Raw genomic sequence first — 21,623 nt, 5'->3', positions numbered from 1 at the left:
TGTCAAACAGATCAAACAATATGAAGACATGAGTATGGAGTGAATTTAGAAACTTTGTTAAGGTTGTCAAAATAGTGTTCCTTAAATAGCCTACTATTCAATACCATGCATTTTAAAAGAGTCTCTTTTAGGTTACGGCATTATTTAACTTTTTTGTTTTCCGTTTTATACAATTTAATTGTCTTAAATCGTCTAATACAAAAAAATATCTCAGTGTTGAACTGTTTTTTTTTCTGTGTCTTCCGTATGGGTTATATTAAATAAGCCTGTCAAAATAATAAATTAACATAACTATTAAAATAAAAGGGAGCGGAGAGAATTCATTTTGCACCCAGTTATCCAGCATTGTAGCTGAAAACCCACATTTAAACGTCTGTTTTCCAACACCAACATACTTTCCTAACAGTCAAAACAGCATCATCATCACCATCATCACAATACCCAGACTCAGCCCTGCATCCAGAAATACACACATGCATACATTTAGTCAGCAAGTCAAAGTCTAGCGACATATAATATAAGTGATGAGTTTTTCTTTTCATTCTCCTGACTAATTTGCTAAGGGCAGACTCATAGCTGGATAATGATTTATTTCTGAGACTGTCTCAGGGTATGACGCGACCCGTCTGTCTCCCTCAATGACGCTCCTTTGTGCACAGTAGGTGGGATGTGCTTTTTCAGTATTGAGTCAGACAGATAGATAGAGCTCCCTCTGTCGGCTGGGAGCTGCAAATACACAGGTTGTCACTGAGAGAGAGAGAGAGAGAGAGAGAGAGAGAGAGAGAGAGAGGAAAATGGGTGGACGGAAAGTCCCCGTGTGGAAATCCCCTTGACTCGGGCTTTTTCTTTTTTTTTTTTTCTTCTAAACTATCGCTTGCGGACGTGTGTACTCTTTTGAAAGGCTTCACAAGCTGCGATGACTCAAAATTAGCTCTGATAGTGAAGGAAAGAGGAGGTTGAATGGCGCCGAGCACCGCAGCGGTGAGGCTGAGTGAAGTGGCTGAGAGAGGACGAGCCTGAGCATCCGGGAGGGCTTTGTTATTACCCCGACATATTACACAGGTAAGACACCCGTCCTCCTTCCCTTGGCCTCCCCCAGCATGTGGACAGTATTTCCTTCCAAAAAAAAGAGGACTGAGACTTGTTGGGTACAATCACGTTTGGGCCTTGAGTAATGTATGGTCGTGTTTCTAGGGGGGACATGGAGGAAGCTTGAAGCCTGCTCACGACAGTGGCTTTGACAGCCATTGTTTACAAAGACGTCACCCTCGAGCGCATAACAGGACATTTCTACGGCTAAATGTGGCATTTGCGGCGCCACACCAAGTCGATACCCGCGCTTTGAGATGCTATTGAAGACTACATTGTTGCAAAGGTAGTTGTCATTGGAAATTACGTAAGCCTTTAACGTCAGCAAAGTATCCTGTTATTGTGTTTTTGTGTAGCCTTCACCGCCGCGTCCACCTTTGAGCCCCAGTCTGACAGCATTATTAAAGTCTTCCAGCGGTGCCAACACAAACAACACAAACAGTGACGACTGACAACACGCTCACTGACAACGTTGTATGTTGTCTAACCAATCCTTCTCATGTAGCCTTTAGCATGGCCTAGCCTGTTGTTGCACCTGCTGCTGCTGTTTTGGTAGTAAAGACAAGACAGGCCACTGGTAGTGAAGTATTTAGGTGTTGTAATTGTGAACTTCAACAGCTTGTAAGAGGATGTTGTCTGAAGTTAAAAACTCAGCAGAACTCCAGGCCTCACTTGCTGACCATTTACTTTTCTACTTCATGTGAGCTGTGAATGTGCTGACACATTTAATGTGAAATACTTATTCTAATCCTTATGAGTTGCAGTGACCCTACTACAGTGCTGTACTTAAATTGCCAATAACCTTAAAGACTTGAAAGTAGAGTAGCCTACTAAACAAAGTGTGAAAGTCAGCATCCAATGTTAAGAAACATTTTTAGCATTGTTTGCTGAAAGTTTCCTGAAAATAGTTTTCTTACTGATTTTAGGTTTTATTTAAAAAAAAAGAAAAGGTAAAACTGTTGTACTGCTGTTGGAAAGTTTAAACACTTGGTTGGATTACTTACTACACCATGATGAAATGATTGGCACTTTCATTGGTGTCTGAACATTTCCAGCAATTCCTTGGCGTCCTTTTTTTTTTCAAACCAAGACTTTGCTGTATTGGTTTGTTAAGGAGTTTCAAGGAGGCCTATGGGCAGTCAGTGTGACCTTCCCAGCAGACTATGAAGCCCTAGGTGGCCTTCAGTTCCAGTTTGGAAATCACCAGGTTTTTTTTTATAGGTAGACTTTGAACTCAGAGGGACCAGGAAAATCAAAAACCATCAAGAAAAAAAAGCAGAATTGCAAGAACAAACAAAAATACAAAGGGTTGCTTGTGTGTAGTTTTATTGCATTTAGCCAACTAGAATGATCCTGGGTGCTAGGTGGTTTCCCAGACAAACCGTAAATTAAATTAATAAGGCAGGGGATGCTTCACTGAAAATTTCCCACTGGACTTTATACTGTTTTTTTACTCTGAAGTAACATCCATGTTTCTTCTCTCCATCCAGATACCACGTTGTTCGGTTGGTGGTTGGTGCCTCCTCCTCCTCCTTTCCTTCTCCTTGTTCCTCCTCCTCCTCCCCTCCTTCCATCCATCAGGCCACCATCATGTCACAGGGTCAGAACTTCCTCCCTAAATTCCTGTTTGTCTCCAACCTGCTGAAGGCGGTGAAGATCCGACAGCGTGTGCCCAACGATGTGGTGAAGCCGGCTGCCAGTGGCGGCCTGATGCACCACCTGCGGGGGATGCACAGGTACACGCTGGAGATGATTGCCATGAACCACTTCCCACAGGCCTTCAGGGAAGTGGTTCAGGCCGCCATCCTGGACCGTGCCATGCAGGCCTCACTGGAGCAGGAGAAGAAGCTGAACTGGTGTCGAGAAGTGAAGAAGATGGTGCCGTTACGGACCAATGGTGAGAAAAAGTTTGTTGATATTTGGGATTTTCGTGGAATCTTCAGAGTTGAGTGTTTGGATGATTTTGGTGAGGTCTTTGGCTGTTTCATTACATGTTGGTAGGTTAAATGAGCAGTTTGTGATATTCTGGATCGATTTGAATGGATTCTGTTTAATCATAAGGTTTATGTTAATACAAACAGGAACAATTCATCACATTTGTTTCATAAATGATGTCAAACTGTTGTTGATTGGCCTCAGAAAATGTAGCGATCTTTGCTGCTCAAGGCAGAGGACGTGCTCGACATCATTTCATTTTCTGTGATAAAAGAGGAGGTGTGTATTTATGACTCAAGGCTACTTGATATGTAAAATCATCTGAGATGTCATTACTCACAGGCAGGATTACTGTAAATGAACAACAATGGAGGGACACAGGTTCTGCTTTCACAAACACTCATTTCGCAGCCCCCTTTGGCTTTAATGTGCTGATCTGAGTGTTTGCTAAGTCATGTTTTCTGTTATGTGGATGTTGTAATACGGGAACATCCCGTAGTATGCAAACATTTAATCATGATTACATCTGATCATTGCCCTGTACTGGGAAATTCTCAACCATCACATGTAGGACTGTTATTTACTGTTAATGATGTGTTAAACTGGAGTATTTCCACAGGTTTTCATTTATAACCTATGGGGTGTGTCCTCCTTTTTCTGTGTGGGACTGTGTGTGTGTGTGTGTGTTTCTGACGTGTGTTTCTTTACCTATAGTTTCAAACCACAGCTTTTTGTCACTTTCTTGGTCTCTGTCAGTCAGAGCCAAGTTCAGTTAAATTCGACGAAATCAAGCTGTGTTTTATTGTCTCTAAGGGCCCTTTGGATTTAAATAGTCATAACCTATACACATCTGGTGTGTACATAAGTACTATTTTTAAGATGAGGGTAAAGAAAGAGAAGAGAATCATCAGCTGTGCCTTTCAAAACAGAAGAAGGAAGCGGAAATTAAGCTGCGTTAAAAGTTTGTCGTAAACATTGGAAACAGTTTTTGTATCTGTCACAGGAAGTGATCAACACTTCACAGTGAGAACTTCCTCAGCATGGCCGTAATCTAACTATTTACTGGACGCATGTGGAACTTCTGGGATTTTCATATGTTGTTAACAACTAATGGCGTTACAGTCATTACAGTCAACCCTTAGTTCCTCTTTAGAAAGACCCCTGATCTGACACCGAACACATCTGACTTCTTGCTAGTAACCTGGATGGAATTTCCTGGTTTGTGACAATGATGTCATAGAGATGAGACAGATTTTAAAGCTGGAGTGTCTAACACTGAAAGACCCAGACGTGACTTTGAGCAGAGGACGGACCGCACACACGCACACACACACACGCACACACCCACACATACACACATACAGGACTGACTGACTGCTGCTGAGTCACTGGAGCAATGTATATACAGGGCGAGAACATGAGATAGCAGAGGTCCGTCAGTGAACATCCATCCAGAGCTGGTCATAATAATCAAGCTTACAGTTATAAGATCAGTCTGCGACTTAAATGTACCTGTTTGAACATTCAAACCACTGAAATAGGACTGTAAAGCAGTTTCACCTCTTACAACACCTCATCTCTTTACTTCCTTTCGCCTCTTTCCAACATTATCCTGCTGTTTTTTTCTTCTTCTCTTATCCTACTGTCAACTTCTCTTTGACCAAGTAACTCACGTTCCCGTTGCCCTCATTCATCATGTTACAAATTCCACCGCGAGGAGTCATGAAGTAGTGACGCGATGAGTCAAATTGCCATGGAAATCTGATTAGTGCAATGAATTTTCATATATTGACGGACTGAAACTTTCCCATCTTAACTTCTTCACACAAAAAAAAGCTTCCCAATTATTAAATCCATCTCATGTTTCATGCAACGTTTCCATCAAGTGAAGAGCTCTGTTTTTGAAATTCAGAGCTTCTTCTGTCTTGAATGTCTAGGATGCATCCAAGGGTTTTTCCCAAACAGTATCCCATGTCTGTCATGTGTCCCCAACAGGCAGGATTTGTTCAGCTACAATACTCTGACTCTACATACTCTAGTAGAAATGAGGACACACACACACACACACACACACACACACACACACACACACACACTGACACTGTGTTCTTGCTTTATAAATACAGATTTCAGGTTTCTTTTTGTCATGTGGCATCTGTTTATCTGCTCAAAAAAAGCATGCTGTGTTTGTGTAATACGTCCAGTTCTCGTCAAAGAAAAAGGCAGAAATAGTCTTGGCCTGGACTTTTTTTATATATTGGAATGGTCTTAATGGACAGCTTGAATACAAAGAGTGGGCTTATTAATGACGCTTGAATCAAAAACACAACATGGCAAACTTGTGTGAAAACTGTCACCTGGATGGCAACCAGATCAGGATTAAGCGTGGTCGTACACTGGTGCATTTTTCAGGAAGTGTCCCAGCTTGCCACAGAGGAAGTGTCTATATTTAGACAGATGGGACCAGCAGACCATCTTTCATCTTTAGTCATCAGGCAGCTAAATTCAGGGTCAAACGTCTGTGTGTTTTAGCGCACAAGAGGAACTGATCATGCATATGAGTTTGGCTGTTTGTTCCATTTTTTTTATGACTGCGTACATAACTCTTTTGATGATACTTTTCTCACTTGACTTGAGATCTATGCAGTTGATGTTTTTTTAATTTTTTTTTAAATAAATTCAGAGTGATGCAAGATTGCCTATGGAAAGACACTTAACGCCTGTTGTAACTCATTTTACAGTTTATATACTGCAGGCTAACATTTGCTTAATTTTGATTCCAATAACTTAGCTTTTGTCATATTAACAGCAGTGTGTCTGCTTCGGGTGCGCGTGAATTATTGCCCAGACAAACAGTACTTAATAGAGAAGGACAGATCTTGGAGAAAGACAGTACATTTGTATACCTGTGAGAGCACACGTTATCTTAGCACTCATTAATCACAGCCTTGATCCGGTCTTGATAGCAGTTGTTATAGAAATAACATTCCATCCTGTCCAAGCCCCGCCCCTTTGGAAAGTCCAGGACCAGCTGAGTAGTAATGATGAGTAGGGATCACTGCAGGGGAACACACAAGTGCACAAAAGGCAGAAGAAGTAAGCGGAGGGAAATTCCTGTGTTTAGTGTGGTAACTGGGTTTTTCATTGCTACACACATTGACAAACATGGGCTCTTCTGTTTCTCAATGAGAAAAACACCCTGTGCTACCATTAGAGACCAAATAAAATTCCAGGATTTAAGTAATTCATGGTCTTGTAAATGCACACAAATGCCTTTTGAGAGGCTCTTTATTTTTTTGCTGTTGATCAGAATATAGAGGAAGCAATTTCCCTTGACAAAAAACTTTGTTATATATGTTTGTGTTAAAATATATGTTTCATGTAAATTAAAGTTTATTTATCTCAGGCACACTGGGTTAAAGCTAAGCTGTGTCTGTAGTTTGTGTTCACACATGTGAATGTCATATTATAGTCTAGACACCAGATAGTGCAACAACTGACCTGGCGGCATGGAATTCCCCATGCTTTTGTTATGCTTGTGTGTGCACAGACTGAAATTGTCCGTTGAGCACGCTGTGTTCACGCCCAAGTGTGCGTGTGTGTATGCTGTCCTACACTATTCAAAAAGTTTGGCTTCCTCGTGCAAAATCATCTATGTTATGTGCTAATATGATACCCCCCCCCCCCTCTGTGTGTGCCTATAGGAGATGGGAACTGTTTGCTCCATGCAGCCTCTCAATACATGCTGGGCGTTCAGGACACAGACCTGGTGCTTCGAAAAGCCCTCCATGGTGTTTTGAAAGAGACAGACACTGGCGTCTTTCGGGCTCGTTTCCAAGCAGAGCTGCTCCAGTCCCAGGAGTTCACCCAGACCGGACTACGATACACCACCATGGTATGAAGTTAGACTAGTTGGAATAGTTAAAAAATAGAGTATCAGATTATATTCTTCAAGGATTAAGGGTATCTTTATATCCGGAGGGGAAATTTGGCTTACAGCCAGCAGTACCACACAATCCATCACACAAACATTAAAGAGACATACAAATAAAATACAAAGGCCATTAGGAAACACACTAAATTAAATGAAAAGGGTAGTAACAGTAAATACATTTCATAAATAAACATCACATTGAACTATGAAAAAGACTAATGGCAGTCAGGACAAAGTTCTGTAATCTGTTTGTCCTGCTTGTTGATAGGATGTATGGGCAGCAAGATGAGAGCAGCAAGAATTCCTCAAAGACTGGATGATATGGTTCTTCCAGCCTTTTTGACAGTCCTGAGTTTGAAAAAAATTAGTCAAGTCACTCAGAGTAGTTCCTGCAATTTAACGACACAACTTAATAACGCAGAGCAGTGTCTATATATTATAGATTAAGTGACCCATAAAAGCCAGTAAAAGAGAGACGGTAAGAATAGATTTGATAAAACCCAAAAAACGTTCTTCAAAACACTGTCAACATTTAAATTTCACAGCTTACGACAGAAGTAATGTACATTCTTTGATGAACTTTCCTGCAGACAGCAGCCACCTGAGGATAAAAAGCCAACTTGTCGTCCATAATTGTGTGATGGCAGTGGGAGTCTCTCTGATATCCATTTCCTTAGTTCTGGATACATTGATATCTAAACGGATGACTTGCACCAGTGCAAAAAATCAGTTGAAATAGGGACATGCTCATCAGTTGAGCAGTGACACCATCGCAAAGTCATCAGCAAATGTTATGACATGCTGACTCTGAAAGTCTTAGGTGTATAAAGTGAATAAAAGCAGAGAAAGGACACATCACTGTGGTGATACAGGAGAAGAAAGGATCAAATCAGATATTTATGGTCAGAATCAGATCCTTGTCTTATTTTAATTACTACATTTGATGTTTCATTTTAGGGCTTTTTGCCTTTCTTTAGCGATATAACAAAGGATAGAGTTGAAGAGCTGGGAGAGAGATAGTGGGGAAATGTCATGCGGGGAATATGTGCCACAGTTCGGATACCACCTGGGCTACTCACTCCTGTGAACCTTAGCCTGTGTAGATGGGGCGCGCTAACTGCTAGGCTAACAGCGGCTCATATCCAAACTTTTAATATGTGTGTTTGAATGTGTGTTTCAAGAACTGGGAGGAAGAGTGGGAAAAGATTGTGAAGATGGCGTCTCCGGTCTCCAGTAGCAACGGCCTCCAGTTTGACTCCTTGGAGGACATTCACATCTTCGTCCTCTCCAACATTCTCCGCAGACCCATCATTGTCATCGCAGGTACCCGCTTTTTATCACCTAAAAGTCTGTTAAAGACGGGCTGGACTTTTTTTTTAACATCTATTGCAGTGAAAGAGAAGGTGAAGGTATCTCAACAACTCACCTTAACTATCTGCAGTTAGTGAGTTGTGATGAATTGTTTCTAGTCTTTTTGAGTTTTGATTCAATAACTAATTGTTGTTATGAATGTAGAAACCCACAGTTTAAGTGACGTTGTGTCAATATACACTTTATGAAATAGCAAAATATATTTAAAAAGGTGAGCACACATTTCTCAAGTGCTTTGAGGTTCTTCCCAATCATCTGGTGTCTTTGTATTGGTGTTCTGACATACGTTTTTCTCGTATTATTCAAATAAATACTTAAATTAATTACCTCCACTACGACCTGAACTTTTATTCATTGCAGGATAATGTGAACATGCTTAGCCCTAAATAAAAAGTATATGTGAAAACATATCTTCATTGTTCTTGAAAAATGATTTTGTTTTAAATGAGTAGTAACTCTAATACCACTGTTCTTTTTACAGACCAGGTGGTCAGGAGTATGAAATCTGGCTCCTCCATCTCTCCTCTGAATGTTGGTGGGATTTATCTGCCGCTACACTGGCCGCCCACAGAGTGCTACAAATATCCAATCGTGCTTGGCTACGACTCCCAGCACTTTGCACCCCTCATAACCATCAAAGACAGTGGTCCAGGTAGGAATCACTAAGAGATGAGTGTTTTGCAGCTGACACGACAAAGTTAGGAGGAAATAGCCTTGATATAAACACTCATTCTTCTTTTGTATGTAACGTCTCATTCTGATTTTCACAGAGATTAGAGCTGTACCACTTATAAACCCGGGACGGGGGGGTTTTGAGGAGCTGAAGGTTCACTTCTTGATGGAGAAAGAACAGCAGCAGAAGGAGAGGCTTCTCAAAGACTACTTGCTACTGATAGAGATCCCTGTCATAGGCTTGGGCTACGATGCCACACGGATCATTAATGCTGCACGGTACCTATAAACTCTGTTTATTCAAAATGAACTGTATATTGTTATATATTACATTTAGCTTGGTATGTTGCAACACAAGAATAAAGAGGTAAATGTTTAGGGGGATAATTTAAAAACCAAAAGAAAGTGCAGCTACATGGAGATCCTCATTTTATGTGTCTGTCCCCAGGCTTGATGAGGGAAACCTCCCCGAGGACATGAACCTGATGGAGGACTACCTGCAGCTTGTCAACCATGAGTATCAGCGCTGGCAGGAGGACAAGGAGCAGGCATGGGCAGCCCAGCCACAGCGCCCACCGCCCTTCTCCGTCTCCCAGCTCTCCCTCATCGAGATACGCTGTGCTACACCGCGATGCACCTTTTATGTCTCTGTGGACACGCAGCCTCATTGCCATGAATGTTTTGAGAAGCGACAAGCCACTACTGGAGGAGGAGCGAGGATAGAAGGCGTGATCCAAACCAAGGGAGGAGGGGTACAAGGTGGGGTTGGAGTGATAGGGGGATCAGAGACAGAGGTGAGCTCCAGAGGAGTGCAAAGCAGCAGCCCCCCATCCTCCTCGTCTGGGAGAGGGGTAGCATTATCCAGCCCCCGCTCAGCCCCACCCACTGCTCCCAGCCTCAGCCTGTACAGTGAAACTCATGCCATGAAGTGCAAGACACCTGGCTGCCTCTTCACCCTCAGCGTGGAACATGACGGACTCTGTGAGCGCTGCTTCAACTCCAGGCAGAACCATGGACCCCCTGGAGCTGGAACAGCTGTAACAGGACTACCAGGCCCCACTGGGGGCCCTACAGTCCCCCACCCAGGCCAGGGCTCCGGCTGGACACAGTGGCCGGGCCGGGAGACAGAGACAGAGCGCTGTAACATGTGCAGACAGGAGGCATTCAGGGTATTTAATGGCCTATGTCCACCCTGCATGCAGAGACAGCAGGCTCCAGACAGGGGAGAGCCACAGCAGAACAACCCCAGAACTGAGGCCTCATCGTCAGCTTGGACCCAGGCCAGGGATGCCGAGCGGCCATGTCTCACCCTAACTCCGGGTCACACCTCAGCCTGGCAAACCCCTCTGGCCCGGCCTTGTAAAAGATCTGGCTGCCAATTCTTTGGGACGCCAGAGAAGTTGGGTTTCTGCACTATTTGCTACGTAGACTATCAGACGAACCACCGTAAGTTCTTACCCTAAACTGAAAAGGTCACTATGTCTTTTTAGAAAGTGAAATAATCTTTTCAAGGCTTTCAAACAAGTCTTTGTAAAAGTATGTAATGTATAAATGTAGGAATTATAATTTGATTTCTATTTTTCTTGTAAATGTGAATGTAAAATTCTATCTCACATTGCCCATTGTTCCAGACTTGACCCCTCCGCCTCCTCCAGTCACCCGGCACGGTGTGGAGGCGGGCTTCCAGAACGCCACCCGGTGTCGTGGACCTGGCTGTGGTGCGGTTGGAAAGGCGATGCTTGAGGGCTATTGCGACAAGTGCTATGTCAAGGAGCAAAGTACAAGGCTAAACCAGGTGGCAAATCGCACACCACACTCCCCTCCTCTGGTCGTGGTAGGTGCCTGCCACACCTTAAGTCCTTCTTCCTTGTTGTTATTTGTTGTTAGTGTTATCTCCCGTTCTTCTCAAATCGTACACTATCCTGATATCTACAGTTATCTTTCAGTTCACTGAAACTTTCTCCTCTTTCTTTTTCCAACCCCTTCTCTTATTCTGCCCTAAAAGCGTGACCGAGCAGTCAAACCCAGATCTTCGCAGCAATCCCAGACCCAGACCCAGACTCAGTGCCGGCGCAGTGGCTGCAGTAATGTGTCTCCGGGTTGCACAGACCTCTGCCCAGAGTGCCACACACGTGGCCAGGGTAGAGAGGCGGGCAGGCGGGCGCAGGCGCCAAAGGAAAAGTCCAAGCAGCGATGCCGGACGCAGGGCTGTGACCATTACGCCAACCAAGAAAAACAGGGCTACTGCAACGAGTGTGACCACTTCAAACAGATTTATCGCGGCTGACCACATACGCACCCACGCACGCAACAACGATGATGACACATCGCTAGCACGCTAGAGCTGCTGCCCTGCTGTGGGCGCCAAATGCCAGTCAATGCACCTCTGATACTAACTAACCAACTAACTAACTAGCTAGTGACTAACTAGCAACCTTATGGCCTGAAAATCAAACCCCCCATGTAGAATGTGAAGAGAGAGTGTATGTACATGGGGGGTGGGGTGGGTGGGGGGTGGGTGTGTGTGTGTGTTCACAGTAGACATGGCCTCCAGAATACCTCTTTGTGCAATTATTATCATCTGCTGTGCCCAGTGCACTTATACAGTGAGAGGATTGGCTACATGTCAGAGCAACTGACTTAACGCTTGTGTACAATATGTATTTAGAGGTACGTATTGAATCGTGCCGGACATAATGATTGTATGTTGACATAAGAAGCATCTGACATTGCTTTCTAGACCACAGCCAAGGATTTTTGCCCCGTCTGTTTGTCCGTCTTAACCCATCTGTGTACCTGTCTGCCTGTCTGTCTAGCAGTGCTCTGTAGAGTGAGGGATGTAGGAGTTAGACAGGCCCAGAAACCAATCTATGGAAGTACAAGTGAGCTAAACTGGGCCAAAGCAAAGACAGTGATTTTTTTAATCTTACTTGTCCTCCTCCAAAAATAAACCAAGTCTTGCCAAAAAGGCTGTTACAATCAATATTGTATAATAAACAAGTATTCATTTCTTCCATTATTCAGTCAATGGCAGTGTTAATATTTTGAGCCAAATTAACCTTACTATTTTTATCTACCTTTTATATGAAGATGATCTGGTGAATTGCTAGATATGGAAAGGGAGACCATGTATCTCGAAAGTGCGAGACAGACAGGGCAGGCCCCTGCTAGTTTTGGTGCTACATGTACAGAAATACAAGCCTCTCCATTGTAGCCAACATGCTGGCGGTCTCAGCGGACAGAAGGCAGAGAACACAGTGGAGACAGGACTCATTCTCTTTCTATTCTCTTTCCTTCCTTTTATCCCCCTCTTCTCCTCCAAAACAGATCTGTTGCCTTGGACATTGCTTTCCCGTTTACTGACCACTTAAGCACCTAGAAATGCATAGATACACAAACCTATACATACTCACACAAATGTAGAAGCTCCAGTTTTGTCCGGGATTGCCAACTCTATAGCGAACTGAGACCATGTTGAAGCAAGAAGTCTGGATGAGTATCCACTTTACCACCACATGCACACATATGCACACACATGCACATGCACATGCAAACACAGCTCTGTAAGATTGTACACACCCCACCCCAGTCTGAGGTGATGTGTATGTAAACAAACCTGTAGAGAAGTGCATTCCTCTCTGCCCCACCCAACTGGATGTGCCAAGGCGACAATTTTGAAAACTTCTAAGAGCAATCCCATTGCCTGCTTTGGCTAATCTTGTTTATCTGAATGTGTTTTGTGCTGCTGCTACAACAGCACACTATTGGGGCTGATCCTCGATAAGTTTTGCCTTTAAGTAGTGATTGAAATTTTATGGACCAGAGGGGCCTGATCATGGATCAGTGCCCCCACCTGTAAAATGCTTATGTGAATATGGATCTTGGTCCATATCACAGGACCTTCCAACCCGATGCCTCATCTGCAACACACACACACACATACACACACACATACACACACACAATGCACGCAAGCGTGCATCTGGAATACGCAAAACTGACATTCCTGTTTTTTTCTATATATTTTGAGATTTTTTAATGTATTTTGATATATTTGGTTTTGTTTTTGCCAAAAATTACATGTGCCATCTATCGCCAGACAGTTGTTGTTACCTCCTTAAAAATGGCCAGCCTGGACCATTCTGAACTAACTAGACTGCCGCAGGTAGACATCTTCCATGAGACAACTTGTAGTCAGTGTCACCTCAGACTACAAGTTGTCTCATGCTGAACATTTCCAAATGAGCACTTTCTCTTCGGGGGAACCTGTGTTATTCAAATATAAAAATATATTTATCTGCCGAGATAACCCCAAGCCTGAAACTTTAATCAAACAAACTTGAATGTGATATCAACGGAAAGGGTTATCCCCTTTACTTCTGCTGAAGAACTCCCCCTACATGTGTAAGCAGATGTCCATCTGTGGCTCTAGTTGGAGAAGCATAGACAAACAGGCTCTTGGTCTGCCTTTTCATTCAACTGTATCTAAAGCTGTCAGGCCGGCCTGCGTGTTGACGGCCTGTAAGTAGATCTCTGTGTGCTTTAATCACCTCTAGACAAACCTTAATCAATTAAAGGCTAATAAGTGGTCGGCTCATCATGACCTCTTAAGGTTTCGGGGCGTTGACTGAGTTTGACTGGGGAGAGATCACATAAGTTGCACATGACTTGTCTAAGCTGCTGAGGCATTTAGGAATGGTACTCTGACTCGCTTAGGGACATTCCAACAGTAGGATAAACCGTCTGTTTGAGATCAGAAGGTGTAACAAAACATGCAAACTGTGTGGAAGTTTCTTTGTGTGATCTTTCAACATTAGGGTATTGTATGAAAAAAGCCTGGTTTTATTTGTTAAGTATTTATTCATATCAAGATATCTGTATTGTGTGATTCAATAATTATTTATATGTCGTCCTGAAATGAATTATTTTTATTAAGAAATCTGAAATCAGTCTCCTGTGGTTCTTGCTCTCTAGTTATCCTACTTCTGTGCTTGTGTATGCGTGTGTATTTGCATTTACTGTATGCTTGTGTGTGCTCTTTGAGATTTCAACATTGCACTCTTATTACAGCATCTCTGACTGTGCTGCCATGTGTTGCCTAATAGTGTTTCTGCTGTTAAACCGGTCAGTGCACTTCAAATCCATCTCCTATGTAGGAAATACAGTGGGTGCTGCAAAAGTCATCAGATAAACGGATCACTGAGGCCTGCTTTATATGCGACAGTGCACCATTTTATCATCTTTAAGTAGGTTAGCTTGTTTTCTCTTTTCTTTTCTCCGCCTACGTTTTTTTTTTTTTTTTTTTTACACATTAACACAAAAACTTCATATGCTGAGGTTTTTTCTTTGGTGGTTTCTGTCATTTTTCAGTTCCTTACAGGCTTGAGGGGTGGATGATCAGTAGGAGGGGAGAGTTTAGAGTGAGGGGATCTATGGCAGTGACAGAGGGGAGATTGGTCATAATTCTATACAGGGCAGAGGTGACATTTAACAAATGTGGGACTGCAGTGGAGTGCGTGGGCTTTCTCATCAACCTACACCTTCTACCACAGTCAGATTGTTAGGCTGATGTGGTTTCCTGGAAATACCCCTGCATGCAAACAGCCCCTTGTATAACTGCTCCTTTGCAGACAGGCGATGCTGCGCTTGATAACAGCGCTGATACCTTCTCATGTGAAGCCTTTAAAAAAGCGTTTTGGCATCATACTGTCAGAAAAAAAAATCACAATACGGAAACATTGCAAGATCATCTAAGGAAAAATCTAACTAATGTTTCGTCTTAAAACAGAACATTCAAAAATAACTTAATTTAACTTTGAATAAGATTTAGAGTGAACAGGTTAAAACTTCCATGACAATCAGGTAATAAAGAACAGCTACATTTGCTTCTTAAAGATTTGTTGTTCTTAATGAAGCTGTTTTGTATTGTCTCTTAGAAGAAGATAAAGAAAAGGATTACGCTGCTTATTATCAGAATCACATGCTAGGAATATATTATCACAAGACAAGTATGCTCATAAACAATAATCAATAATACAGAAAGTCAAGTCAAGTCAAGTCAAATTTATTTATAAAGCACATTTAAAAACAGCTACAGCTGACCAAAGTGCTGTACATTACATTAAAAAAGAAAAAACAACTTCAGATCACAACGTCAACAAAAGAGAAATATATATATGTATACATATATACAAATAAAAATAAATAATATATAAAGAAAGCAACAAAGGAACCTGAAAGAAATGGTCTATTCAGGAACAGGGGACTCAAATGCTAAGATATAAAAGTGTGTCTTGAGACGGGACTTAAAAGAGTCAACAGAGGGTGCAGACCTGATGGAATGAGGGAGGCCGTTCCACAGTTTAGGGGCTTTTACTGAAAAGGCCCTATCTCCCTTTAGCTTGAGCCGTGAGCGGGGAACAGCCAGAAGGCCTCATGTCTGATGATCTCAGGCGCCTAGATGAGGTGTACGGCCTGAGGAGGTCGGTAATGTAAAGGGGGGCCAGGCCATTCAGGGCTTTAAAAACAAACAACACAATCTTAAAATCGATTCTGAATCTTATTGGGAGCCAATGAAGGGACACTAGGACAGGACTGATATGCTCCCTCTTCTTGGTTCCAGTCAGCAGCCTTGCTGCAGCATTTTGGACCAGCTGCAGACGGGACAGGGACGACTGGCTTATCCCGGTATATAAAGAATTGCAGTAGTCAAGCCGGGATGAAATGAGCGCATGGGTTACTGTCTGTAAGTCACTGAATGAGAGGATAGGTTTTAGCTTGGAAATTGTACGGAGCTGAAAGAAACTGGATTTGACAACTGAATTTACCTGCCGATCAAATGTAAAGCCTGAGTCGAAGATAAAGCCAAGGTTCCTGGCATGGGGCCTAATGTGGCTGTATAAGTGACCTAAGCTGTTGGAGACCTGTTTGATGATGTCGGGGGGGCCAAAAAGAAAGGAGGCCCTAACCTAATACTTAAACTTTAAATAACATTTAAATGACCTTAACATAAAATCGGATTTTGAGCCAGGACTAAGGTCAATATTTTACACATTTTTTAGAGTTGTTAGAAAAGAGAAGTTAAAAGGCAAAATTAAACTCTTTTGACTCCACAACAACTTTCTGTGCATTGTGTATATGAAGGCTTGTAGTTCTGAATCTGGAACAAAACTTCAGGAACATAAAGTAGCTTTCCATTCGATTTTCTGTTTTCATAATATCATGAAAAATAACCCAACTCACAATATGAATCCTGAGTCCAATATAAACTCAAAAATACTAAGATGAAACGAGGCAGCTCTAAAATACAAGGTCCTGAAAGTTAAAATATAATTAAAATTTGTTTATAAAAGATTTCCATTGCAGTGAGGAACACGAAGAGAATAACCCCTTCAATCTGCAGTTCAACTCTCTGTAGCATTTCAGTGTCTTTAAGCTCACCATTTTGATTCTTACACATTTCTCACACATTTAAAAGCTGAACATGTATCAGTGTTTTGTTTGCAGCTTGTTTTCACTCTTCCCAAGAAATCAAGTCAAATAATCACTAAATTAATCAATCAGAAAAAAAAGAACTGAAGTCACTAAATTGGAGAAGGCGATGCTTTTGAGGATTTTAGATGTCAATGCAAGAAGAAAGAGAAAAAATAGACAATTTTTCCCCCAAAAAATGTTCAAATTTCCAGCTGAATCATCATACAGCTTTGTGTAAACATTATTTCCATCATTACACCAACAGATGCAACAGATTGTCTTCCTTTTTCACTGTGAAGAATTATTATTTTGACCTTACAAAGCTGCATTATAATTAGAGTTAAATTAGAAAAACAATACTATTCACTAGTTTCTGTATTGCTTTTTTTCATAGAGACTTTGATAATAAACAGACAGACAATTGTTACTTCTTTTTTAGATCAATTAGACATAAATGTGAAGGGTTATTTTTGCTCTTGGACAGACACATGAGAAGCAGTTAAAAATAAACATTCAATGAAAATGTCAAACCTAGATCTCAGCACAGTGTAGGTTTATGAATGAACCCACCAGAGTCTGACTCACCACCTCTTCTGTTGAAAAACTTGTGTCGCAAAAATGAAAAGTACAGCCGTGGCTCATTCAGCAGGAAGTAATCTGTTGTTGTGAAATAGGAAGAGGGTGTATCCATGGTTACCTTTTGTCTGACCCTTTTGTAAGCAGCTGCCAACATAGATCTGAGATACACTCTTCCTCTGAACAGAAAACACTGAATAACTCTGTCATTCAAAAAACTCCCCAAGAGTCTTTGTCATTTTTGACTGGAACTGTTGCACAGTGTGTACTTGTAGTGAACCTGTTTAAGAGGAAAAATCTCAAACTAAATCTACTTTATATCGAGTATTTTCTTGTTTATACATGAACTCTGTTTCTCGTTACACACTACAGTATAGAAATGATCAACTCATCTAATTTAATAATGATGGCCCCTGTCACAACCTGGCTCAACATAGCAGTGACAAAAGAGGGAGACCACACATAGTCGGCAACATTATTCAAAGGAGTTTAATTAAATTATTAAATTAAACAGTGTTACCCCTGTGAGGAGGTCAGTGTGTATGCAGTGATGAGAGAGTGTGTGTGTGTGTGTGTGTGTGTGTGTGTGTGTGTGTGTGTGTGTGTGTGTGTGTGTGTGTGTGTGTGTGTGTGTGTGTGTGTGTGTGTGTGTGTGTGTGTGTGTGTGTGTGTGTGTGTGTGTGTGTGTGTGTGTGTGTGTGTGTGTGTGTCTGTGAATGAGTATCAAACTACAACCAAAGCACAAACAAATGTTAACAGCAGTATGCAGGAGAGAAGAGGCTGAGTAGATTGAGCAGGTCTGCTTTGTAGACTCCCAAACCAGCCAGCTCAGGTGTGCTGCATTAGAGTCCTTCCTGACTCCACCCACATCTACCTGCAATAAGGAGAACCAAAACCAGCAAAGGGAGACAAACAGGAAGAGGCCAACCTTGAGGCCGTCACACCCCTTTACGTCATCCCTTACATAATGATGAACTCCACAATATTTTGAAATCAAACTATGTTTTAACTGATGACCACTGTCTTCAATCATATTCTCAGTCACTAATTTACATCTTAAGTGCCCTTATATATTTACAATTACTTCCTAGTGTGTATTAAATTCTTCATTTACAAATTATAAACTGTGCCTGACTAGGACTCTGTCTGCAGTTTCACAAAACATGTCCTATTTAGGAACGACAAACTTATTCTGAGTAATACCACAAGCAGTCATCTAGTTGTTAGCAATCAGATCATTGTGTGAAATTCTGTGCATGCATGGCGGAGTGCTGTTCAAGGATGACTCACTGACCTGCTAAAATAGGATAAGAGAAATGAAAGTCCTGGCCAAGCAGATCACGGCACACTGGTGCGAAACAGCTAGGACATCAAGTGATCTGTAAACCCATACAGGACTCTGACATATCTTTGTTTGTGGTCATCAAGCTGTTTCTCTGTTTTAGCAACCAGATATATTGCATTTTTATTTTTATATGTGCTACAATCTATTTTCTGCTGAAGCAATAACTTCCTCATTAAAGTCAGTAATGTCTATCTTGTCAAATCAAAATGAACTAAATGAGACTCAAAAACTCCCAGTACATTTTGATGCAAATACTCAAGTACATTTTCTTTAAATGCAGTAATTGTTCTTGTTATAGAGTATTGGTGGTATAACTCAAGCTAAGTATAAGATCAGGCCCATAAAAAAATGTTGTCAGTTGCTTCAACAACCACATAAGTAGATAACATTTTATGATGGACTGGGATGTTTCGTAAGCTTAACTTGAACTTGCATTTTCTTTGCCCCGCCTCAGATAAGAAGATTGGTGAGAACAAACTGAGGGGTCAATGCTGGTTGATATTTATTTTTATGTTGGGTAAACATGCCACTCTTTCATTTATAATTCAGCCAGTGTTTTAATTCACGTACAAAAACCTGAATTGACAGAGACAGAGAGAGAGAGAGAGAGAGAGAGAGAGAGAGAGAGAGAGAGAGAGAGTTGATGCATAAATGTTCCTTCTTAAATCTTTGACAGTTTGGTGAATATTAATATATTTTTATTCTTATTAGTGTTAGAGTCGATACATACATTTAAAATTAGTTACCTTAATTTTGTTACTTGTAAATGGGAAGTATGACAAGTATAACACACAAAAAAATATATTAAAACAATATATATATCAAAAAAAAAAAAAAAAAAAAATATATATATATATTAATATATATATATATATATATATATATATATAAAACATATAATACGTTTTCTCATCTAAAATCATCCCCAGATGTTTTCCCCAAACCCTAATGAATGACAGAAAATTGCGTTTGGATAATATTTCATAGAATTCCACAAATTTTACCTTTAGTTTTCAATGAGCACAGCTATACATCTTCTACTTGAGACAAATAAAACTTCAACTTATTTTTCATTTTTCATTGATAAGTGCAAGGACAGAATTTTGAATTTGATATTAGAAGAAATCTGCATTAGCTTTATTTTACTGTTTTTAATTCAATGTATGAGATGCAGTTGTCTTGTTGCCATTTCATGATTTAAAAAATAAAATAATCGAACTTTATTCTTATTCTTTTATATGTATCTCTTCTAATGCTTCTTATTTCTTTTATATCATTTTTGCTTTATCTCCTTTTTTATCCCTTTTTCTAGTTTTTCTTTTTTTCTTTCTCATTTCTTTTTTTTTAAATTGCTGTTTATTGTTGTTTACTTCTTCCTGCTTATTTATTTGACTGCTTTTAATTACTTCTACCCGTTCTCCTCTGTAAATTAGACTATATAATTGCACGTATTCACCATTAAGTGGCTGACGTGAAACTGAAGATGACTACAACTCCCAGCATCTCGCTGGTTAACGGAAGTGGGGACCGCTGGCAGATGGTTGCCTCGTTTGATAATCGCGTTACACACCGACTGAAGACCAAGACGGGCGGTCATAGAGGCTATAGTTTAAATTCGGGCTGTAAAAAAAAGAACACCGCCCTCCGGGAAATGCAGTGACGTCGAGTAAACGTAACGTCGCGTAAACGACGTGTTACTGTTGACGACCAACCACCGCGTCGACGTGCGAGTTGTCATGGTTGTTTTGTGGCTGTTGAACATAGCTTAGCATAGTTAGTTTATAATAAAGCGGGATTTAACGTGACCTATACGTCAATGAAACCTCTTGACTCAGACGAGGAGGAAGAGGAGCAGCTGGGGGCTTATCATAAGGAGCTGAGACGTACGTTGATGTTCTATACTGCTAAATTTGCTAACTAGAGAGTCAAGCACACAATGGATAAACGTGTAATATAAATGCGAGGTTCAACTTTGATGTTTTCAAAGTACTTGAGTTTTAACCATTGAGCTGTGTCTTTAAATCTGATACCAAGAGGAAAGGGCAGGACATGTCACTTCCACCTGTTGCTCAGTCAGCCTGTCCTGCAAATAAATCCTGATAGGCTACTTTTTCAGAATAAGTCATTCTTTGGTGTCAAACTCAAATTTCAGATTGCTAACACAACTCATAATCCCTGACGTATTTCCAAAGCAAAAGCCACAACAATTTTCCTGCACTTGAAGCCAACTGCATGACTTCAGAAGTGACATCACATCACACGTTTAGTTTTTTTTTAAACTGTTTTAATGTCAACCACACCTGTGCTTGTGTTTTTGTGTTTTTGCCTGCACAAAGCTGATATCGATTTGATGTTAATTATGTATTTGATAACTTCTGCATTAATAATATTAGCAATAATATTAGAGAATGAAATATAATATAAAATATATTTAATTAATATTTACGGTCTATGGTCTCCACTAATTCCGTTTTATTAATTTATTGTTTTTGGAAAAGTTGGCTGTCCAATCTTTTAATTGTTTAATTTAGCAAAAATCAACATCCTGCGTCTTTATCCGTCATGGGCCGCAGCAATAATATATACTGTTGGACACTGGTGTCTATCTGTATTTCCTTCAGAGCGAGCCAACCAGAGCATACAGCAGCTAAGCAGTACTTTAGATCCGCTATCACCCGATGGAGCAGAGGTGGAAGGACCCAGAGGCAGTGATGGCAAAATCTTCACCGCCATGTCCGAAGACGAAACGGTTGCATGGAGCCAAAAGACACAGAGTGAAGCAGGTGACTTAGCAAAAAAGCTGTTTGACTTCTGCCTGAAAAAGATTATGTATTGCAGTACCTGAGGATTTCCTTACTCATTATCTTGTCATGTAAAATGCTCATGCTGTGTGTGTGTGTGTGTGTGTGTGTGTGTGTGTGTGTGTGTGTGTGTGTGTGTGTGTGTGTGTGTGTGTGTGTGTGTGTGTGTGTGTGTGTGTGTGTGTGTGTGTGTGTCATTTGCAATTTTTAGTTAATCAGCTGAAGAGCATCTTACTGAAGCAGTGCAAAGATATTCCTTCTTCTCTCTCACCTTCAAAGAAACATTCTCCATCCAAGGTAGAGCATGCAAGCCAATATTTGGCTAAATATAAATTAGACCTAAGGAAAGCATATTACAGAATCATTTTTAAAGCTACTTTACATTTCCATAGTTAAACGTCATAAATCATCCAGTCAATTTTTTATG

At 41.0% G+C, this 21,623-nt stretch overlaps 2 protein-coding genes across 5 annotated transcripts in view; both read left to right on the top strand.

Moving 5' to 3' along the window:
* The first annotated feature begins 758 nt into the window (after window positions 1–758).
* Window positions 759–13,947, top strand: tnfaip3 (tumor necrosis factor, alpha-induced protein 3). Of its 2 annotated transcripts, XM_061040082.1 has the most exons (10): window positions 759–1,062; window positions 1,195–1,375; window positions 2,580–2,986; window positions 6,729–6,919; window positions 8,140–8,281; window positions 8,811–8,981; window positions 9,100–9,280; window positions 9,450–10,447; window positions 10,633–10,835; window positions 11,007–13,947. In XM_061040082.1, the coding sequence occupies exons 2-10, from the start codon at window positions 1,347–1,349 to the stop codon at window positions 11,286–11,288; spliced, it is 2,604 nt and encodes an 867-aa protein (XP_060896065.1). In that variant the 5' UTR covers window positions 759–1,062; window positions 1,195–1,346; the 3' UTR covers window positions 11,289–13,947. The 2 variants fall into 2 exon arrangements, with proteins under 2 accessions (XP_060896065.1, XP_060896066.1); XM_061040083.1 differs by lacking the exon at window positions 1,195–1,375 and having other exon boundaries at window positions 760–1,062.
* Window positions 13,948–19,970: 6,023 nt separating this feature from the next.
* The window catches only part of sdccag8 (SHH signaling and ciliogenesis regulator sdccag8), a 44,724-nt gene continuing 43,071 nt past the window's right edge, over window positions 19,971–21,623 (top strand). The window contains exons 1-3 of one of the 3 annotated variants that reach the window (XM_061040079.1): window positions 19,971–20,278; window positions 21,017–21,178; window positions 21,408–21,493. In XM_061040079.1, coding sequence (XP_060896062.1) covers window positions 20,212–20,278; window positions 21,017–21,178; window positions 21,408–21,493 — 315 coding nt within the window. In that variant the 5' untranslated portion in view covers window positions 19,971–20,211. The remainder of the gene's footprint in view (window positions 20,279–21,016; window positions 21,179–21,407; window positions 21,494–21,623) is intronic. The other 2 variants (XM_061040078.1, XM_061040077.1) reach the window with 2 other exon arrangements.

The sequence above is a fragment of the Labrus mixtus genome, chromosome 6 (genome assembly GCF_963584025.1).
Source record: "Labrus mixtus chromosome 6, fLabMix1.1, whole genome shotgun sequence".
Classification (NCBI taxonomy): domain Eukaryota; kingdom Metazoa; phylum Chordata; class Actinopteri; order Labriformes; family Labridae; genus Labrus; species Labrus mixtus.
This window is presented reverse-complemented; position numbering and strand designations above follow the sequence as displayed.

Bases quoted from the DNA above. Each gene is read 5' to 3' on its own strand.
- tnfaip3 (XM_061040082.1), top strand. From the start codon at position 1,347: ATGCTATTGAAGACTACATTGTTGCAAAG. The intron at 8,982-9,099 runs GTAGGAATCACT...TGATTTTCACAG, and splicing joins CATCAAAGACAGTGGTCCAG to AGATTAGAGCTGTACCACTT. The intron at 9,281-9,449 runs GTACCTATAAAC...GTCTGTCCCCAG, and splicing joins CGGATCATTAATGCTGCACG to GCTTGATGAGGGAAACCTCC.